Source organism: Microtus pennsylvanicus, chromosome 7, assembly GCF_037038515.1.
Source record: "Microtus pennsylvanicus isolate mMicPen1 chromosome 7, mMicPen1.hap1, whole genome shotgun sequence".
NCBI lineage: Eukaryota > Metazoa > Chordata > Mammalia > Rodentia > Cricetidae > Microtus > Microtus pennsylvanicus.
In genome coordinates, this window is record NC_134585.1 from 10,917,277 (window position 1) to 10,938,096 (window position 20,820).

The 20,820-nt window shown below is 47.9% G+C and overlaps 1 protein-coding gene across 8 annotated transcripts in view; it reads left to right on the plus strand.

The window, feature by feature from the left end:
• Positions 1-20,820, plus strand: part of Cabin1 (calcineurin binding protein 1) — a 122,694-nt gene that overhangs the window by 46,596 nt on the left and 55,278 nt on the right. For 2 of the 8 annotated variants that reach the window (XM_075979956.1, XM_075979957.1), the window contains exons 24-27: positions 1,118-1,378; positions 3,537-3,688; positions 5,004-5,182; positions 18,006-18,104. In XM_075979956.1, the coding sequence (XP_075836071.1) occupies positions 1,118-1,378; positions 3,537-3,688; positions 5,004-5,182; positions 18,006-18,104 (691 nt within the window). The remainder of the gene's footprint in view (positions 1-1,117; positions 1,379-3,536; positions 3,689-5,003; positions 5,183-18,005; positions 18,105-20,820) is intronic. The other 6 variants (XM_075979958.1, XM_075979960.1, XM_075979959.1 and 3 more) reach the window with 3 other exon arrangements.

Consider the following 20,820-nt stretch of genomic DNA (forward strand, 5'->3'; position numbering starts at 1 on the left):
AAAGTTAAGCCTCTGTCGAGCAAACATAAGTAGGGCAGGTGTGCCATGTGAGATAGAGCATGTGCTTGTGACCCCAGCAGCTCCCTTGCTGAACACCAGTGCTTGTGTACCCTCCCTGCTCTGGTCCCTGAGGTGAGCTGGGAAGAAGCTACAGCCTCCCTGCCATCAAGCCAGGGCACAGTGAAGAGGGACCAGAGACCGAGGATGCCCAAAACACAGCATTCTCCACTCTGTCCCCAACCTGGAAGCTCTGAAATAAAGGAACATGTGTGCTTGGCAGCTGCCAAGAAGTAGAAAAAGCAACTAAGTTGGAAGGCCTCTAACAAATTGACCCTCTGTCGTGACTTGTCACAGACTCTGTGAAAGGTTGGCTAGAGGCTCCGCCTAAATATAAGCTCAAGTCAGGGTGTCTCATATGGAGCTCAGGAATCTGCCTTTGCAGGTTCAGAATGAAAGGGCAAAGAGGAGAAGCAGGAAGCTGTTTTACTCCAGAGGTTCACACTGTTTCCAATGCTGTGACTGGGTTTCCAATGCCGTGATTGGGTACTAGGTGCTGTTCTCTCCAGGGCTGCGGGGCAAGGGCTGCATGCGTGTTCCCTTAGGTCAGCTTGCCTGCCCCACTGAAAGGGTGGAGCAAGGCGCTCACTCCCTGAAGTTGGGGCTTCATTCTGTAAAGGATACCTGATTTTTTAAAGACCGATGAGGCATAGTCACATCAGCCTTCTTCCTCCTTATGCTGATGGATGATGGGCGCCAGTCTTTACCATAGCCATGCAGGCTGTAATAGGGAACCTAGAAAGAGGTCAATGGGAACTTCACAAACTTTACTGTTAGGTGCTACAGGAAGAAGCTAAAAGAAAGAACCGTTGAGTTGATGAGCGGTGACCTGAATCTTAAGTCCAGTTCTGGACCTGGCATGCTTTTAAGGAACTCCCAAGTTCCACATCTCCTTGTCTACAGCTGTGAAATGGTGACAGCAGTGCTGGGTCTCGGGTTTCCTGAAAGGACCATAATTCTATGAACAAGTGAGCTGGCTTCGACCAAGAAAACCATGATCCCTGGGCAGGTGCAGGCATTGTACCTAAGGCCAGTCTGCAGGCTTGTGATCTTGTTATAGATGGAGGATCGGCGCGACAGCATGCTGGAGACTGCCAGACACTGTTTCACATCTGCAGCCCACTGTGAGGGCGATGGCGATGAGGAGGAATGGCTCATTCACTACATGCTGGGCAAGGTGGCCGAGAAGCAGCAGCAACCACCAACTGTGTACCTGCGGCACTACCGGCAGGCTGGCCACTACTTGCACGAGGAGGCTGCCCGTTACCCTAAGAAGATCCACTACCACAACCCGCCAGAGCTGGCCATGGAAGCCCTGGAGGTAACACGGCAGATCCAGGGGAGGAAGGCAGGGCAGGAGGGTCTGCTCACTCTTTCTCCCAGGGGATGGAGCTCACAGTCCCAGGGACTCCCTTGCAACCCCACTGGTAACATCTCTGTGCTCAGCATCTTCATGTTCAATTACATTCAAGCAGCCTGGGCTCTCTTTCCCTAAGAGTGCTTGCCATCCTTTTGGAGAGTATGGCATTTTGTTTTCACTTCTCAGAGGAAACGGCCTTACTCACAGCCTACACGTTCTCACACTGACCCTACAGTGCAACATCCATAGCTGCAGAGTCATTCAGACCTGTTGTGTAGCAGGAGGAAAACGGTGGTCACTCTTGCCCTAGGATCAGATAGGCACCTCAGGCCAAGTGAGGCCTCTGCCTGTGCTTGGGCTAACCAGGATAAAAGCAGGCTGCTTTGATCACAGGGCATTGTGTTGTGTTGTGTTTGTCCACTGCTGCTCAAGACTAGAGCAGTGCTCTATTGCCGGTATTCACTTTTATGATTTCTTGAATACTGTTGATGAAGGCTCACACTGTTTATTGTTCCTAGAAGTACCAGGAGCCTAGCAAACCCTTATTAGAGGTGAGGAAGCAAAGAACGCCAGTGGAAACCCAGTAATGCTTTTCTCAGCTCAGGACTCAGAGCTTCCCAAGGTCCTGACCATGATAGCTTTACCCTTCCAGAGGCTGCAAGTGCTTACCCTGCGAGTCCCACATGGCCAGTGAACATCCTAGGATTTAGGCAGACCCTGTTTCTTGTTTTCCTGCTTCTGTGGGCACAGGGTTTTTGTTGTTGTTGTTTGATTTTTGTTTTGTTTTTGTTTTCCCTGATTATAAAATCTATATTCATTTGTTTTTTTTAAGAGAGTCATAAAATTCTCAAGAATATAAAACACGAAAGTCCGCAGAGACCCTCATATCCTCACCCCATAATCTGTACTAAAAGTCTAGCTATGTCCTTGAAGGTCTAGGTGTTCTTTCCTATCCCTGTGTAGGTAGGAGCACTGCCCTAGGCTTTTGCAGCTCCTATTTTCATCGGACAAGGTGTACTAGAAGGGATGGAAAGCTCTCCTGCCTGTGCCATGCCTTTCAGCTGCTCAGAGCATTTGCTTACCTAAACAGCCTCTTCACGGACTTTGTCGGGATAGTGTGAGGAAGTACGCGTCCCTCATCTTGTGTCAGAGCTCTTAGGAGTGTTTCCAGGGCCTGAGGTTTAAAGGTGGAATTGTAGACAACTTACAGTTCTGACCATGGCATTGGCTTACTCCAGAGAATGACACCGGTGAGCACTTTGGTTCTCTGGCCAGTCTAAGAGCCTCCTTTTAATATTTGCCAGTTTTGTAATCACACACACAAAAATATTGCACTTGGGAAGTTGAGACAGGGATCAAGAGTTCCAGCTACACCACCAGCAGCTACATAGCAAGATTTAGGCTAGCCTGAGCTACATCAGATCTTGAGGCAGTGCCCACTGGCTGCTACTATCATTACCCCATCACCATGTGCTTGGATTACTGGGTACACGTTTAAGTTAGAATGTTGACAGTATCCTTTTTCATTTTCAGGGCTTATTTGTGCAAGGTCTGGGGGCAGGGTGTTAAAAGCTAATAAGGCAACGTGTAGTGGTGTAGTAATATGGAGCGGCTGCGGGGCTGTGTCCCCAACACCCCAGCCGCCTGCCTGGCTAGCTTATGCCCCGAAATAATTACACGGACACTGTATTCTTTTAATCACTGCTTGGCCCTTAGCTCTAGCCCTTACTGGCTAATTCTGATATCCCAATCAACCCATCTCTAACAATCTGTGAGCACCGGTCTTACCGGGAAGATTCTAGTTCAGAGCTTCATCGCGTGTGTCTGCCCGGGAGCAGGGCATGGCATCTCTCCTGAGGCGTCTGCTCTCGAGAGGAGAGCTGTCGGGTCTGCCCTCACTTCCTTTTCCTCCCGGCATTCTGTTCTGTTTACTCCACCTACCTATGTCCTAACCAATAGAATGAGCCAAGGCATTTCCTTCATTAGCCAATGACCTTCCTCCATCATAGTGGCTTGTCTCTCAGGACAGCAGCAGCCTGTTTACAATATGGCTGCTTCACCTGTGGAACAGGCCTTAGGTTGGAGAAGGCTGCTTATTATACTCGAGGTATTGTTCTAGGTGTACTTCCGGCTCCATGCTTCCATCCTGAAGCTCCTGGGCAAACCTGATTCTGGGGTTGCTGCGGAGGTCCTGGTCAGCTTTATGAAGGAGGCAGCAGAAGGACCTTTTGCCAGGGGCGAGGAGAAGAATACACCCAAAGCTTCCGAAAAGTGAGTACTGGCTTGCAGGGGCTCATCTTCTGTAGTGAAGCCCTCAGAGGAGGGCTTCTGGATAAACTAGGACTCAGAGTCTAATTGCGGGGCCAAGCTATTTCTGTTGAATCTCTGTGGTACTGACAAGGGTGAATCCTGGGGAGAAGCCAGCCCTGCTCCCCTTCCAGTGGAACAAAGCTTTGTCCTGTGCAGAACCTACATGCTAAGTTTGACTTTTTCCTCTTACTCCAGCTAGGTGACCTCTGAGGCTCAGTGTATGGCCTGTTCTCTGGCCTCAGTGCTGAGAGAGCCAGGAAGCAGGAGCCTGGCACAGTCTCCTCACTCATTCCCTGACACAAGTTGTCTTGGGGCCAGACACCTTTTACTGTGATGTTTTACCCCACTGCTCCATTCAATGCAAGCATGCCATCTCTGAGACTCCACCTGGCTGAGGATTATGCAGCTGAGAAACCTGTTCCCAGGCCTGACCCTAAGAACTCTCTGTTCATGGCTATAGGTAGTCACATGATCTGTGCCTCCAGCCAACAGTGCACAACCCTGCACAAGCAGTGTTTCTTCTGTTGGAGAGATGAGCACCTGGGGGTAGGTCACTTAGGTTGGCACAGTGTGCTCAAAAGTTATTGACTGGTGTTTTCTAGTCATAAAAGGTTTCCAGGGTACAATGAAATTTTCATTGATTGTAATTCTGTCCAAAAAAAAAAATAATTAGAGAGGCAGTATGTGAATACATTGTAGTCCCAGGAAATCAGACACACGTGCATAGACTGAAATGTGACAGGTCTCCTCTTGTCACCAGAACTGGCCATTAGTTTAATTTCTCTTAATAGTTTTCTGCATATTTGTACACAGTTATTTGCACACATACAATTGCAGGATTATTTTGCTTTTGTGGTACTAAAGGATTGAGACCAGGGCCTTGTGCATGCTAGGCAAGTGTTCTACCACTGAAGTCTCCTCCAGGTTCCTTTAATTTAAAACAAACAAACAAACAAAAAAAGCAAGGCACAGCTGCTTGTGAAGGAGCCTCCTCAGTGTGGGTTGCTTGCTTTTGTGGGTTAGAATTCAGAAAAGGGAAACTTGTATCCCTTGTCATTTCAAGTGCTGACTGGACAGGAGTGTAAGCATGCTCTCCCTGACACTGACTTCCTGCTTGTTCTCTGAAGAACCCTTACCAAGTGCCAGACTCCATGGTGAAGTGGCCTGCTTTCTCTGACCCCAACTCACAGCAGCAGCCCCTGGGAATGGTGCTGGCCCATAGTAGAGCATTTATTTCATCATAGTGTAGACTTTGATATGTACCTCTGTCCCACAGGGAGAAGGCCTGCCTGGTGGATGAGGACTCCCACTCTTCAGCTGGGACACTGCCGGGCCCCGGAGCCTCCCTCCCCTCCTCCTCTGGCCCAGGTCTGACATCCCCACCTTACACAGCCACTCCGATTGACCACGATTACGTCAAATGTAAAAAACCCCATCAGCAGGCGACGCCGGACGGTATAGTGCCTGTTCTCCCTACTGTGCCCATGGTGGCACACCAATTGTGGGGAGGGTGCTTGAGCGACTTCATTTGTCGCTTTGTTTTGTTGAGGGGGGTGCTGGGTCTGGAGTGACACGGGCAATGTTGCGGCTGTTCATTTACCTCATGGATTCACGGTGCTTCTTGTGCTTCCAAGACATGCTCAGAGTCGCCATCTGCCACTCACCCACTTGGGAGGCCAGGGAGGAGCAGGTCTGGCTGGGGCAGCTTACTTTGAGCTTATGTTTTCCTACCTGCAAAATGGCAATGCCAGCATCTTCTTTGAATGACATTTGGAAGACCCTGTAGACTGCCTGGAGTGATTCTTTGCACTGTCAGCTCTATGTGGCCTACAGCCGACTGTCCTTTGGTGGTTGTAGGTGGGCCATAACTAACTCTAAATCTGTCCCTCCTGGGCATCCAGATGCTGATGGATCAAGTAGGACGTTTGTAAGGCTGTCCCATGTGGGATGAGGCAGGTGGCGACTATTCAGTCACATCCCTTACTAACATTATGAGGCTTGCATGCTTGGCCTATAGCTTAATCTTTCCATGTTCTCACCTGTGTAGTAACAAGCTGGTGACCGAGTACTTGGGATCAGCAAATTGATGGACTTAGACGGTCATTAAAGTGGGCATTAGAGAGGTGATAATGCCGAAGGCACCCTCACTCCCATGTCACTCATTTCATCTGGCTGTGGGCAAACAGGCCTTGCTCTGCCTTCCAGGATGGTGATGGGACCCTCCTGAGTGGGTAGGATTGGCACCAGGGCTCTTCCCGTGTCAGGTGGTTCTTAGGGAAAGGGAAGGGTGGACTCTGGATGCCATGGTAGCTCTCACTTTGAGGTCCAGCAGAGAGCTGAGGGGGCAGGACCCTCTCTGCCTTGGCTCCAGCAGCCTGTTGTGGCCTGCCTGGTATACAGATTCCTGGAGAGCTCACTGCACTGAAATCAGTTTCAGAAAAGCTCCAGGGAAGGATGGCACAGTGGCTAGGGCTTCTCATTCCTCTCCTCTGGGACTGGTGTTTTGGTAACTTCTTGGAAGGACAGTGTACTTGAGCATCCCTCGTAGGTTTGGTTTAGGCCTACAGCATGTGTGTTGTAAAGAGCCTGAGAACCTGTGTGTGTGCTGTGTCTCCATCACCTCCCACTGGGTTGTCTTTGATAAGTCCCTGTGTTTATAGCTCTCCAGAGCAGAAATGAGAGGAGCTGACACCTTGGTCATCCAGTCTCCAGCTCAGCAGATCTCCCTACCTAAGAGCCTCTTGCCCTTCTTAGTTAATTCCAGTTAATTGGGAGAACCTCACTGTTCCAATCCCTGACTCTTGAAGATACTGAGAAAACACAGAAGTAGACCCTTGCTCTGTGAGTCTCTGCTAGATACTTCTGGTGAGGATTCCGCTACCATGCCAACGTTCTCAGGAGAAAGGACCACCTTTTTCAGTGGTTTGTGCTATGACCCTGTCATGTGCTTCCGGGCTAGGGAGGACCTGTACCATCTCTGTAGGCCCACCCCCACCAGCTCAGATTGCAGGTGCCATGGGCTCAGCTATCAGCCCACAGGATTGATCATGATTTGAGGAACCCATGTCATCACTTGGCACATAAGGTCTTATAACCCATGTGGGCACATGTGCGACCATAGAGCTATTGGGGGCTACTGCAGAGTTCAGGAACTGGGTACCGGGCATGGCATGGTTATGGTGCTAACCTAACTATTTGTTCTGGAAGTTTGCAGAATAAATAAGTTTGGATATACTTTCAGTGGTTTCAAAATTATTCCTGCTAACTGAAGCCACTTTGTTTCCACACCCCATCTTTGTCCAGCCCCACTGTATAGAGAAATATGCCTTTAGAACCCCCAGCCTCTTCACCCTCTGCATCCCTAAAGAAATGTCTATAACAGGAAAGTAATTAGAGCCCTAAAATAGCTGTGCTCTTCAGATGTTGTAGTGACCTTTTCATCAGTTTCTCAGTTTCTAGGGAAAGGTCTAGACCTTAGGCAGCAGCAAGCAAGCTGTTTATTTGTTGGTAGCTTGAAGCCACACTACCCACCACTACTCCTGTCTCATGATCTGACCGAGGACAGGGGTATTATTACTTCCTATGGAGTCAGTCACCCTCCCAGTGCAGCTAGGGTGCTGGGTGCTTCTAGCCCAGTGTCACTTTGACTAGGGAGTTGTTAGAGGTCAAATGGAGGGGCAAGGGCAGTCTAGGCCCTGGAATCAGACCTCTGAATTCCAGCCTAGCTCCCTTGATTACAAGCTCAGCTTTCTTAGACATGGGCCTTTTTTGGTTTGCCTCAAGGGTATTAAAAATATTTCACAGCCTGGCCTCTTCCTAGATGCAGTTCTTCAGATGACCAGTGAAGCAGGCACATGAACTGGGAAGTACCTCAGAGAGTGAGAAGCCCAGGTCCTGGGGCATATCATCAGTCTTGGTTTCTACCCCAACTTTCTAGCTGGAGTGTGGCCTCAAAAGAGGTGTAGGCAGTGCCAAATGAATCATCAGGTGGATATGACTAGCTTGCCATTTGATAGTAGTTCCTTCCTAAGACCCAGCTTCACTGTCTGAACTGTCTGACTTGCAACCTTGTGTTGCCTGCACTGGAGGTAGACACTTCTTGCAGTCTATCACACTTGGCAAAAGCTTTAGGATTGCCCCCTGTGGCCACCGTAGCTGGCCATCATGCGCAGCTCTTCTTAGCAAAGTCACAAGGATACCCTAGATTGAGAAGACTGAAACAGAGAGGGAGAGATGGAGTGTCCAGCTGATACAGATGTTTTCCCATCTCAACTAGCTTCCTTCTGTGTATCTCCTGGAATTGGCCCATATACTTCATATTGAGACTTCCTGTCTAGGGAAATGACATGAGAAGTACATTATAACCTTTAGGGGGCTCCCAGTGGTCGCTGTGTGCACATGTCAAATGGCAGAAGGGAATAGTTGAGTAGAATCTTGTTTTGCCCCACATACTAGGTGTCTGCACATGTGGGCATGCATGAGCAGTTAGGCATCTCCACATAGCACTTACATGCTCTCAGTGCCAGGCTTCAGGCAGGTACCTGAGGGTGGTGGCATGTCTCCATCTTCACAGCCACCATCAGGCTTGACAGTGGCCTTGTTTCCCTAAAAGAAAATCAAGCTGAGAGCAGGCAGGGCTTTCTGCTTGTTGGGGCAGAGTTGAGAGAGAATATGGTCAAAGTCTCTTCCAGGCTTGTGAGGCTGACTGTACAGATTGTATTTCTGTGTTTCGTTCTTGTTGGAGGTGCCCCAGTGAAGGATGATGGAGCAGGACTTTGGCCTTCATTTGACCTGGCTTAATTGACTTTCAGGATATGTCAGTAGAAGTATCTATTGGATGAAGAGCCTTGCTGTTGCCTATCACGCTCTGTGTCACTTGAGAGTGTCAAAGCCAGGAAGGGCCTCAGAAGTCAGAGGGCTTCCCCTGTGGATGGTCTGAGATTCTTAACCAGTGTGTGTCCAGATCCATCTAGGTCTTCTGGCAACACTGCCAGATGCACAGAACAGCCCTGTAAGCCCAGAGAAATTAGGCTCAAGTCAGTCGTCACACAGCTAAGGAGTGGGGCAGACCAAGATCAGCACTGAGGGGGAGAGTGCATGGCCCAGAGGCCTGGCTTAGTTAGGGGCACAAGGCCAAATTTAGCCACAATCTATGGTCTATATGGTCTATATATGGTCTGCAGAGGGGACAAGAACAGGGTTCTTGGGAACTGGTGTCTGTGGGTGGGGCTTCCCAGGGAGTATGGGTACCATGCCCTCCTCACAGCCATCCATCCTCACCCACCATTCTGTCACTGTCGTGTGCTGGTTGTTTTCATCCTCACGTTCACCCCACACTGCCCCCACCAATATTGCCCGTGCTGCCCCTAACTCTGCCCACACTCTGTTCTCCAGGCTTTGTCTTTCTGCTTGCACCTGTCACGGCTCGCTTCAGGGAACAGTGCAGACCGCATGCTCAGCCTTCAGTCCGGCTCCCTGCTTCTCCTGTGACCAGGAGCACCTTCATGTTTGCCAGTCCTGTGATTTTGAGAATGTGTGTTTGATGTGCTTGGCTTCTGCCAACTGCCCATTTCCCCAGTTCTGGCCTGATCCAGAGGCACTGGTAGCCTCTCTCCCGCAGTTCTCCTGTCTCCCTGCCTGGCAGGTAGTTCAGGCCTGCCTGTATTCCCATTGCTTTGTTCATTCTTTTTAAACCAACAACGAAAAGGCAACGGACCCTTAAGAGACCGAATTCCCTTTATGAGAACAAATAGAAAACTGCAGTTTTGGCTCCTTGTGTGTGTAGTTCACAGTGCCCTGACTACTAAGGGCCCTGGGTTTACAAATGACTCTTGGGTCACTCCTGGGCCTGATCTTCACCCTGCCTTCCTAGGGAGAAGGGTAGGTCGGGTTTTGTGGGAGCTCCATATTCCTGAAAACGGACCTGACCAAAATGCAAGAGAGTCCCAGGGAGCTCATGTCATTGGGGACAGAGCCAGTTACTCCCTTTCTGCTCCCCTCTCTTATTCTTCACCTTTCTAAGAACCTCTTTCAGGCCATTGCTGATGATGGCAGTTCAACAGCTCCTGCTGTGTGCTAGGCATGGAAGAGGGCACCGTGGGGAAAGTTAAGATGAGAGTGCCCTGCGCCCTGCTGTGGCTGGACCCGCATGTCCCTAGGTGGTGCCTTGAGACAGTGGTTGTTCTCTGGGGTTTGTGGATTGGGATAACTATAAGGCTACAAGGCACTGAGGAAGATTTGAGGGGACAAAGACAATGTGGGTTAGAGAGCCCTGCAGTGTCTGGTTGCTGGGTGGACAGGGTGGGCAAAAGGGATGTTGTGGGGAAAGAACTTGGGAGAGCAGCTGGGTTCCAAGAGGTGGGACTCTTTTCTGCAGTCAGCAGAGTGACAGGGCCACGGAGACTCCTGCCTTAGCTCCAGACAAACAGATCCTCCTTGTCTTATTGGAAGAGCCTTCCTGGGTGCTGGGGGCCATCCCAGAAAGGGGGTAAGGAGTCAGCGAGGAAGGATTGAGTCAGGCCATTGGTTATTGAAGAATCTTGCAGCCGGACTGATTAGCAGATAGAGTATTTGTTTATTTGTACAGAGTTCAGTAAGCAGGGATAGAGTTGTGTTGTTCCAAAACATAGGTCATGTCTTTTTTGTTGTTGGACTCATGTTTTACTTTCTTTTTTATATCTTTTAGTCATCAATGATAAACCATGACAAAACAGAGTTATCTTTTGCAATCAGTTTTACTCATCAACCCCATAACCCAACTGCTAGGTAGCTCTTCCGGTTTCAAGAATGCTAGAAAGAAAGAAAATCTTCAAGCCAGCCCTGGCAGACTGCCATGTCCCTAGCAGTATATTGTTAACTCTTAGTGGTCAGGCCTAAGTTGCTGCAGTTAGTATTTAATTTCTGGCATAATACAATGGTTTTCGTTTTATATCTTTATAGAATTTATTTGTATACCCTAGTATTTATTTGTAACCCTAGTATTCTTCTATTCCTTGGTCATATGACATCATAGTGGCTCTGTACAAGTTAACTTTTCTAAGAAAGGGAGGTCCTGACCCCTCATTCTTCTATCGTCTTTCCACACCCTTCTTTGCTCATCAGTATAAGTCCCTGTGTAGGGCAGAGGTAACTCCAGCTGTCTAACTTTGCTGCTATATGTGCCATGCAATTGCTTGGGCATATGATAGGAAGAAGCCTGAACTTTGTTCTGATTATCTTGTTCCTGAGCAAGTATGGAGCAGATGTTCCAAGAATATCTCAGAGCCTCATAACTAGACCTCTGGCTTCTCTATGTGTGTCACAACCTCCAGGGCATAAAGAAGACCTTCAAGTAGATAAGAGTATCTCCCTAAAAGTGGAGGGGGGGCGTGGGGGGAGTAATATGTTCAGAACTTTGCCGGGAAAGCTTAGAAACAGTATTCAGTATTCCTGGGAGAAGGCATAAATGATTCATAAGAAATTTCCTATTAATTAAATATCCCTAAGTTGTACAAATATTAAAAGCCCCTTAAGAATGCAATTTGTGGAGGTCAAAACCAGAAGTGAAAGAGTCACGGTGACAGTCCTGTGGCTCGGGTTTGCTGGATCTTTGTCATGCAGCTGTTCTGGCTTTATCATTTTTGGTATTCTCATCAGATATGGCTGCGCCACCTGGGAAGCACACTCGCTAGCCATGAGCTGCCAGCTGTCGTGGTATCCTCTTTTCTTGCCTGTTGAGTTCAGAGCCTGATGCTCACTAGCCTTAGGAGTGCAGGAAGCCTGTTGAATTCTTTCTGGCCAGTGTTTCTCCTGACCTGAGATTTAGAGTGGGAGAGACAGAAAAAAACATTTTCTTTTCCCTATGAATACCAGACTCCCAGCACCACTGAGTGAGGTGGAGCTTAAAGTGTCTGGCATTGCTTCATTGAAACTGGGGGAAAGGGTGGGAGTGTAGCCTGCTCCCACCGCTGCTTGCTTTTCTCTCAGGGTGTCTGTGTTTCTGGTGTCTCTTGTTGGTGCATCTCCTCAGCCTGCTGTGGACACCTGTTTCCCGTGGCCAGCCTATTCCTGATGGACCCATTGTTTCCTGGCAGCTGGCTAGCAAAGTTATGGGTTTCCTCTTTGAAAATTTCTCAGAATGTTGATTCTACTTGAGCTCATGGTTTTTAGAAACTTGTTCTCTGGTTGGCAGGCATTCTAATCTCTTTAGGTTCACTGCTCAGTGCCACTGCAGTCTGATGGCATGGTCACATGTCTTTCTGCGTGCCCATTGACCTAAACTGAGGGAATAAACAGGAGCTGTTGTAAGTCTTACTGCAGGAACAAGTGGCACAAACACATTGAAGGAGATTCTGGAAGCGTACATCTCATAAAATCTCTGTCTGTCTGGGGCATCCTGTGATGTTGAGCATAGTTAAACCTGGGTGAAGAAAGACTCAACACAGAGCTCCCTTTTACAGCAGACAGGACAGGCTGCCTCTCTGTCACCAAGCCCACCCCTTTCCTTCTTTGTAGTGGGCTCTCATTCCTTTGGATCCTGCCCTGGAGGTAGAGGGTGCCAGGGCTTCCTCAGCAGGTGACTGGCAGCTGTACCTCCCCTCAGGATTCAGAGAGAGCGGGCTGGGAGTGGCTCCTTGCCTTTGTGTGACTAAGAGAATCAGGTATTTCTAATCTTTTTTTTTTGTTTTTGTTTTTTTTGTTTTTCGAGACAGGGTTTCTCTGTGGTTTTGGTTTTGGAGCCTGTCCTGGAACTAGCTCTTGTAGACCAGGCTGGTCTCGAACTCACAGAGATCCGCCTGCCTCTGCCTCCCAAGTGCTGGGATTAAAGGCGTGCGCCACCACCACCCGGCTATTTGTTACTGTGAAGAAAAGAACATTCAAAAATGTTCAGGACCAGCCCGCAACCTACTTGCTGGTGCCATTCTTCTTTCCTGTTGGCCACCAAGCAGCTTCTTCAAAAAAAATACGCCCCAGCTTCTGAGACTCGGGGCAGAACCGAGGTGTGTGTGTGGTCCTTAGAGGTCCCATTTGTGTTACCCAGCCAGATGGTAAGTTTGACTAATTTTTTTTTTATCTACTTGTATGTATATGATTATTTTGCCTGAATTTATGTCTGTACAGTGCATGTGCCTGGTGCCCAGGGAGGTCAGAAAAGGACGTTGGATCCTCTGGGACTGGAGTTACAGACAGTTGTGAGCTTCCATGTGGGAATCAAACCCAGATCCTCTAGAAAAGCAGCCAGTTGTTCCTAACTGCTAAGTAATCTCTTCAATCTCAGTTCTTAGTCTTTGTGTTTGCCTTCCCAAGGTCCTCAGTCAACTGAGCCCAAGAAGATGTGACTCCCTAGGAGAGGAAATGGGAGGCCCTGTATGCATGCCCTGCTAAAGCAACCTATTTGTTTATTTTTAGATTGGATCCTGACAGGTAGTTTAGACTGGTCTTGAGTCACAGAGATTCTGCCTCAGCCTCCAAGTATTGGAGTTATAGGCATGCAGTGCCACACCAGGCCCAGAGCCACACTGTAAGAGCTTTTCATTGTCTTTACCCTGTGCGCTAAAAGAAGGGAAACTTGGCTTCCTTCTGAACAGTTGGGTTCTTGATATGGAACCTTGAGTGTCGTTTTGGAGTTTATAATCAGGATTATTGTAAACCACCTACCATTTCATACTCACCAGGGAGCAGGAGCTGGGAGAAACGGAATCCTGACCTTTGCATCCCATTAGTGTCTCATGTTTGAAGAAATTCACCTTAGCTGGGTATGGTAACGCCTGCCTGCAACCCCAGAAATCAGGAGCCTGAAGTAGGAGGATCCCAAGTTCCAGGGCATCATAGATTATGTAATAAGATTCTTTTCTCGAAGGAAGAAAAAGAAGAGGGATAGAGGTGCAGCAAGGTGGCTGGCTCAGCAGGAAAAGACACATTTGCCATTTGCTAAGCCTGAGGACCTACGTGGTAGAAGGAGAGAACCTGGAACCTCTCTGACTTCCATGTACACATGTCAGACATGTGCATGCATGTTCACATATACATAATAAAGAGAAAGACATGTAATTTAAAGATTTTAATCTTGGCGCCGGAGAAGATAACTCAGTGGTTAAGAGCACTCGTTTCTCTTCCAGAGGACCCATTTCGGTTCTCAGCGCCCATGTCATGTGGCTCATGGCTCCTATAGCTCCAGCTTTAGGGGATTAAACACCATTCTGGCTCTGAGATCTCCTGTACCCAGGCGTACATACCCATATACAGATACTCACCTAAACATAATTAAGAATAACAAAAGTAAATCTTTTTTTTAAAATTTTTTTATTGAGAAAAAGAAAAAAAAAGTTTCCGCCTTCTCCCAGCCTCCCATTTCCCTCCCCCTCCTCCCACCCTTCTCTCCCTCCGCCCACTCCTCTCCCCCTCCCTCTCCAGTCCAAAGAGCAGTCAGGGTTCCCTGCCCTGTGGAAAGTCCAAGGTCCTCCCCCCTCCGTCCATATCTAGGAAGGTGAACATCCAAACTGGCTAGGCTCCCACAAAGCCAGAACATGAAGTAGGATCAAAACCCCTTGCCATTGTCCTTGGCTTCTCATCAGCCCTCATTGTTCGCCATGTTCAGAGAGTCCGGTTTTATCCCATGCTTTTTCAGTCACAGTCCAGCTGGTCTTGGTGAGCTCCCAATAAATCAGCCCCATTGTCTCAGTGGGTGGGTGCACCCCTCATGGTCCTGACTTCCTTGCTCATGTTCTCCCTCCTTCTGCTCCTCATTGGGACCTTGGGAGCTCAGTCCGGTGCTCCAGTGTGGGTCTCTGTCTCTATCTCCATCCATCACCAGATGAAGGTTCTATGGTGATATGCAAGATATTCGTCAGTATTGCTATAGGATAGGGTCATTTCAGGTTCCCTATCCTCAGCTGCCCAAGGAACTAACTGGGGACATCGCCTTGGGCTCCTGGGAGCCACTCTAGGTTCAAGTCTCTTGCCAACCCTAAGGTGGCTCCCTTAACTAAGATTTGTGCTTCCCTGCTCCCCTATCCAACCTTCCTTTATCCCAATCATCCTGTTTCCCCAAGTTCCCCCCATCCTCCCCTTCTCACTTTTCTCTCCCCATCTCCCCTTACCCCCATCCCACCCCACCCCCAAGATCTCACTTTTTTCCCGGCAATTTTGTCTACTTCCCATAGCCAGGAGGATAACTATATGTTTTTCTTTGGGTTCACCTTCTTATTTAGCTTCTTTAGGATCACCAATCATAGATTCCTTGACCTTTATTTATGGCTAGAAACCAATTATGAGTGAGTACATCCCATGTTCATCTTTTTGGGTCTGGGTTACCTCACTCAGAATAGTGTTTTCTATTTCCATCCATTTGCATGCAAAATTCGAGAAGTCATTGTTTTTTACTGCAGCGTAGTACTCTAATGTGTATATATTCCACACTTTCTTCATCCATTCTTCCATTGAGGGGCATCTAGGTTGTTTCCAGGTTCTGGCTATTACAAATAATACTGCTATGAACATAGTTGAACAAATGCTTTTGTCATATGATAGGGCATCTCTTGGGTATATTCCCAAGAGTGGTATTGCTGGGTCCAGGGGTAGGTTGATCCCAAATTTCCTGAGAAACCGAAACACTGATTTCCACAGTGGTTGCACAAGTTTGCATTCCCACCAGCAATGGATGAGGGTACCCCTTCCTCCACAACCTCTCCAGCAAAGGCTATCATTGGTGTTTTTGATTTTAGCCATTCTGACAGGTGTAAGATGATATCTCAAAGTACAAAAGTAAATCTTAACAGTTTTTAGTCTTGAAGTATAAGGGAGAAAATAACTTACCCTCTTTCATTTTTTCAAGTTTTTGTATTGCTTTGTTTTTTGAAGATAGTCTCGTGTAATCCAGGTTGGACTCAAACTTGATGTGTAGCCAAAGATGACCTCTACCTCTCCTAGTGAGTGTTGGAAATACAGGTGTGCTCCACCACATCTGGTTTCTGTGATGCTGGGAATTGAGCTTTGGACTTTGTGCATGCCAGGCAGAGATACTGCTGACTGTCTTCTTGTTGTCTTCTCTTTCTAATCCAAGTAAGTCCCCAGAATCCCATGAGTAGGCAGCAGCCTTGTCAGCACCCCCTTCAACCCAACTTCCCAGTTCTGCCATGTCTGTTGTGCAGAACCTTTAACACACACACACACACACACACACCGCTTCTGCCGAGCGCTGTGACCTGTAGTTGTTACCACAGGACTCTGCTTCCATTAGCTGTGCTCATCTCTGAGGAGAGACCTGGCGCTCCCACTGCATCCTCAGGACCAATGGCAGCCTGGGCTCTGCCAGCTCTTAGAGGTTCTCATCCACGTGAGAGGTGTGGGGAAGGGCCAGGGAAAGTGCGTCCATAGGCCTGTCCCTCCTTGGTCCCTCTCCTGTGGCTGCTGTTGGCTGTCTGTTACTCCAAGAGGCTTAAGAGAGTGTTCTCAGTTGGGTGTTGCTTTCCAGTGGAGCACAGGCTCCATCCTGTCATCTGTTCTTGCCCACCCCATTTCTGTTGTAGTCTTCCCTACATTGCCGGTTGATTCGTGGTCCCCTCGTGTTGAAGTGTTGAGGGAGCATTAGCTCATTAGGAGTAAATACCCGTTTGCTTAAGTCTGCCCTGTTTTTGTAATGATCACAGCTGGGATTCCACCAAACTGGCAATTCCTTCAGGCCCAGAGCCTAACAGCTTGAGAGCCAGTGAACTGATGGGGCAGTCTGCCAGGGGGTGAGATCATCTTGGCGAGGCTTGCTTCCTGAAGCTCAGTGTTAGATGCGCTTCTCAGTCAGCCGTGAATTCAGGGTGTTTACTGGTACCTGAGATGAGCTGGGCAGCCCTGGCCTGGCTTTCATGGAGACCTTAGCAGCAAGTACAAGGCCTGCCTTCTTCTGGAGGCATTGAGGCCTCTCTGGCGTTGCCCAAGCTATCCATACTCCCTGTCCAGGCCAGAGTGACTTCTTTGGGTGGGATAGATCACTGTGCTGTCATTAGTGTGTGTCAGGAAATAGACCCTGTGGAGATCCCATGGTCAGGAGTTAGGAAACTAAAACTTGTGGTAAAAACATGAAATGGAGGCTTTAAGAGAGCAGTTATTCAACCCTTTGTGTCCAGAGTATCAGGAGCAGATCTGAGATTAGAATGTGGGCCTGAGATCCTACGTTCAAAGTTCTTCAACAGGGACTAGCAAGATGGCTCATCTATCAGGTAAAGGCACTTACTAAGCAAGCCTGATGACCTGAGTCCCATCCCTGGAGCCCACATAAAGACAGAAGAAGATAACTGGTTCCACAAACCGTCCTCTGACCTCCATATAGATGCTGTGACCCTCCCCCATATACGCACGTGCACACAGGCACACACATACCCCACCCCAATAATAACTTTTTTATTTGATACTGGAGACATCAGGGTCTCCATTTGTCATTCTCTTTCTGCAGAGATAGCAGATGGGCTGTCTGACTTAGACAAAGGGAGAAATGACTCCTGTATAGTGGAAACTTGGGTTTGGAATTTCTTCTGAGTATAGCAGGCCTGGCCTTTACCCTTATTCAGTGCTGATGAAGCCCCTGGAAGGAATGGGTGTGAGGGAAGAGCTCTCTCTGTCAGTATGAGGCAGCAGATCTAGTCAGCTCCCCATGTCAGCCTGGGTCTTGACCAAGGCCCAGAGCCTCTGTTCTTACTGTGTCTGACCAGTGGAAACGTATGACCTGCCACTTCCCTGGCAGTGGACTGGACAACAGTCTGCTGTGCTGCCCAAGGCCAGAGCGATGGAGCAGGTGGTTGAGGCTAGAGCTAATTTTCAGTGTTCCTCTGCCTGTGTCTGCTGGAGGCCAGTGTTTGGACCCCGGTTAAGGATGTGCACCTGTCCCCACTGCCGTGCGGCTCAGTGAACTCCGTCCAGAATGAAACTGCTGATGATCCATTGAGACATCTGATAAATCACACCTAGGCTCTGAAACAGTTCGGTATGGATAATTAAGCGGACATCTTTACTGTGTGCCAGGTACTGCTTCAGGCACTTGGTGGTTAATAAGCTATGTAGTTATGATGACAGTTGTAGGAAGTGAGCACACTCCTTAGTTTTACATGAAGGGAAACCAAAGTGTACATTTCTACACGAGGACACGAAAGAGTGGGATTTCAGCACTGACAGTCTGCCCTTCCTGAGTCCAGGCTTGCTACTCTGTGGAAACGGTTCCACCGTGTTTACGATTTGCCCACCTAATGGCTCGCACAGGTCTTCAGGATTGCCTGATAGGCGCTAATATAGTCACCTGTATTTGATTTCTAAGGTTCCGAAGGAAGAACGGAAGGGCCATGGGCACTGTCTGCCTCTGCCCCTGTCCGCAGAAGCCCTTGTGAAACTGACCTCAGCCATGATGAGAGGGCAGGTACTTGTTCGTCCCCTTACCTTCAGATATACAAACTATTGACCTCTGCTCGTGAATTATACAATTCTAGTTAGTGCCTTACGGCTAACGGACTATCAGTCCGTTACCACCAGCCTTCGAAAGATGCTGTCCTACTTGAAGGCAGTGTTGGCCTTGTGCTGTTTTACTCGTTTACTCTCATGTACTCTGCAAGGCTCCATGCCATGGCTGTCACTTCAGTTTAGTTCTTTGGCACAGTCTTGTCTCCTACTCATCAGTGCTGGCTCCACAGGTGCGTGACACCACACTAGCCATTTCTAGCGTGCTTAATTCCGTTATACGGGTCTAGCTTTCTGTTTGGCTTCTTGTTCGTTCTGTCTAAACATATGATTCCTATTTGCTGATAATGATTTTACTCAGAGTTTGCTTATCTCAGAAATACCTTCGTTAACGCTTGCCTTTTAGGAAGTTATTTTTACTGATTAAAGAATCGATCTTGCCCCTCCTCCACAGAGTGGGTGCACCAAAGATATTATCTGAGGCATGCTTTCTGATCGGAAGTTTGTAGTTTGCTTTTTCTTCTTCTTCTTCTTAACCTTATTTAGGGTTTTATTTATCTTATTTATTTTTACTTTTTATTTTTTGGTTTTTCTAGAGAGGGTTTCTCTGTGTTGCCCTGGCTGTCCTGGAATTAACTCTGTAGACTAGACTGGCCTCAAACTCACAGAGATCTGCCTGCTTCTGCCTCCCAGATGTGTGCTACCATGAATGGCTTCTTCACTTTTTAAAAAGATTTATTTATTTAATGTGTATGAGTGTTCTATCTGATGCCTTTGAGAGATTCCTTGGCCCTAGAGTTAGGGGTTGTTGTGAAAACACCATGTGCGTGCTGGGAACCAAGTCTAGGTCCTCTGTATGAGCAACAAGTGCTCTTAACCTCTGAGCTGTCCCTCCAGCCCTTGTCATTCTTCTTTTGTTTCTGTGGTATGTGTTTTGCTGAACTCTGTAAGATTCTCTGTCTTGGGTTTCAGCAGTCTGAGTCTGCTCGTGTGTGACCCCCTCCATCAAGTGTAGAGGGGCCTTTCCCTGCTTAGTGTTCTCTGAGATTCTTGGGGACTCGATGTCTTTATTTTTGGAAAGTCTTAATCTATGTGTTTAATTTTCCATGCTGGGATCAAACCCAGGGTTTTGCATATGCTAGGCAAGTGCTCTGGTCATTGTCTGTTACAGTGTTTTCTCCTGTCTTGCTTTTCTTGTTTTTGTGCTCTGGTTAATGGATTAGATCATTCAGGTGCTCTGTTCTGCTTATCCACCGTCCCCCATTGGACTGTTTATACTTAACTAGTTTGTGGTATTAAGTTTTATTTTTTCCTGTGTATATGAGTATTGTGTTTGCACGAATATGTATGTATGTATTATGTATATATTTATATATATATGCATATATACGCACAATATGAGTGCCTCCTGCCCACAGAGACCAGAGGAGCTGCTAGATCCCCTGGAACTGGCGGTTGTAAGCCGCTGTGGTGTGTTGGGAATGAAACTCGGGTCCATTATAAGAGCAGCCAGTGCTCTGAACCTCTGAGTTGTCTTCTCAGTCCTCTAGTTTCAAATTTTGATCCTTCCTTCATCCCACTGTGTCAAGTCTGCTGGAAAGCCCGACAAAAACACCTCATCTCTGTTACTGTTTTTTATTTCTAGAAGCTGCATTTGACTCTTAAATTCCAGCTCATTTCTGAAATTCACCATCTGTTCATGGGTAGTGAGCAGGCTTTCCACCACAGCCTTCCCATCCTAGTCATGCTACGCAGCACATTAACTGTTGCTGTTTTAAATAGTCCGTGATCATCTCCGATTCTAGTTCTATTGTTTTGTCTCTTTACAGTATGAGTTTTGTTTATTAATGCATATGTATCTGTCTTATAATTTTATAGTGGATACCAGATATCATGTGTAGGATCAAAGAAACTATCTGAAATCAATACATTTATTTCTGGAATAGATTTACCTGTTCTACCTCTGGGCCTTTGAGCTGGGTTGCAATTTGTTGCTACCTTCAGTGTGCTACCAGCTCCATATTCTCTCTCAGTTGGACTTTGCTCAGCTTTCTGACTTTCTTCCGCTTTAGGCCTCTGCAGGCTCTGCCTGCCTGCTCCTCTCTTCTGCAGTAGAGACAGCTCTGTTGCTTGCTGGCTGGCCTGGGGCAGAGACAAAAGTGGCTTTCTTCTCTTGGTTTAGCCTCAGACTTAGGAAGGCTCTGTGTCCCGCATCTCAGGGGTACAGCTTTCTTAGTGACCCTGTCCCTTCCTAGTGTTGGGTTTCTTGCTTTTTCTTACATCAAAGTCTTCCTTTTCCCTTCCCCTGTGTCCTGGAGGCAGCAAGGTTTGCCACCTGTCAAAGCTGGAGCTTTTGTCCTTTAGAGGTGAAGGGTCCAGATATGCCTCCCATCTTTTATAGTACAGCCTGCACCTCCTCCCTAGACCTTTATTCCCAGACATTGTCAAGCTTTCTGCCAGCTCTGCTTCTAGTGTTTCTCCTAGAGTACCTGTAGAGACTTGAGAAAAGCCAGGGAGCGAGTACAACCTGCCTTTGTGTCCTTAAAGGAGTCTAGACTTTTCATTCTATAACATACAGCTGCCTAAAAAGTTTTGCTGATTCGTTGCCGTTACCATTTCTCTTCTAATGACGGTGACTGCTCCATCTGTTCTTAGCACCACAACTCCCAGCAGCACAC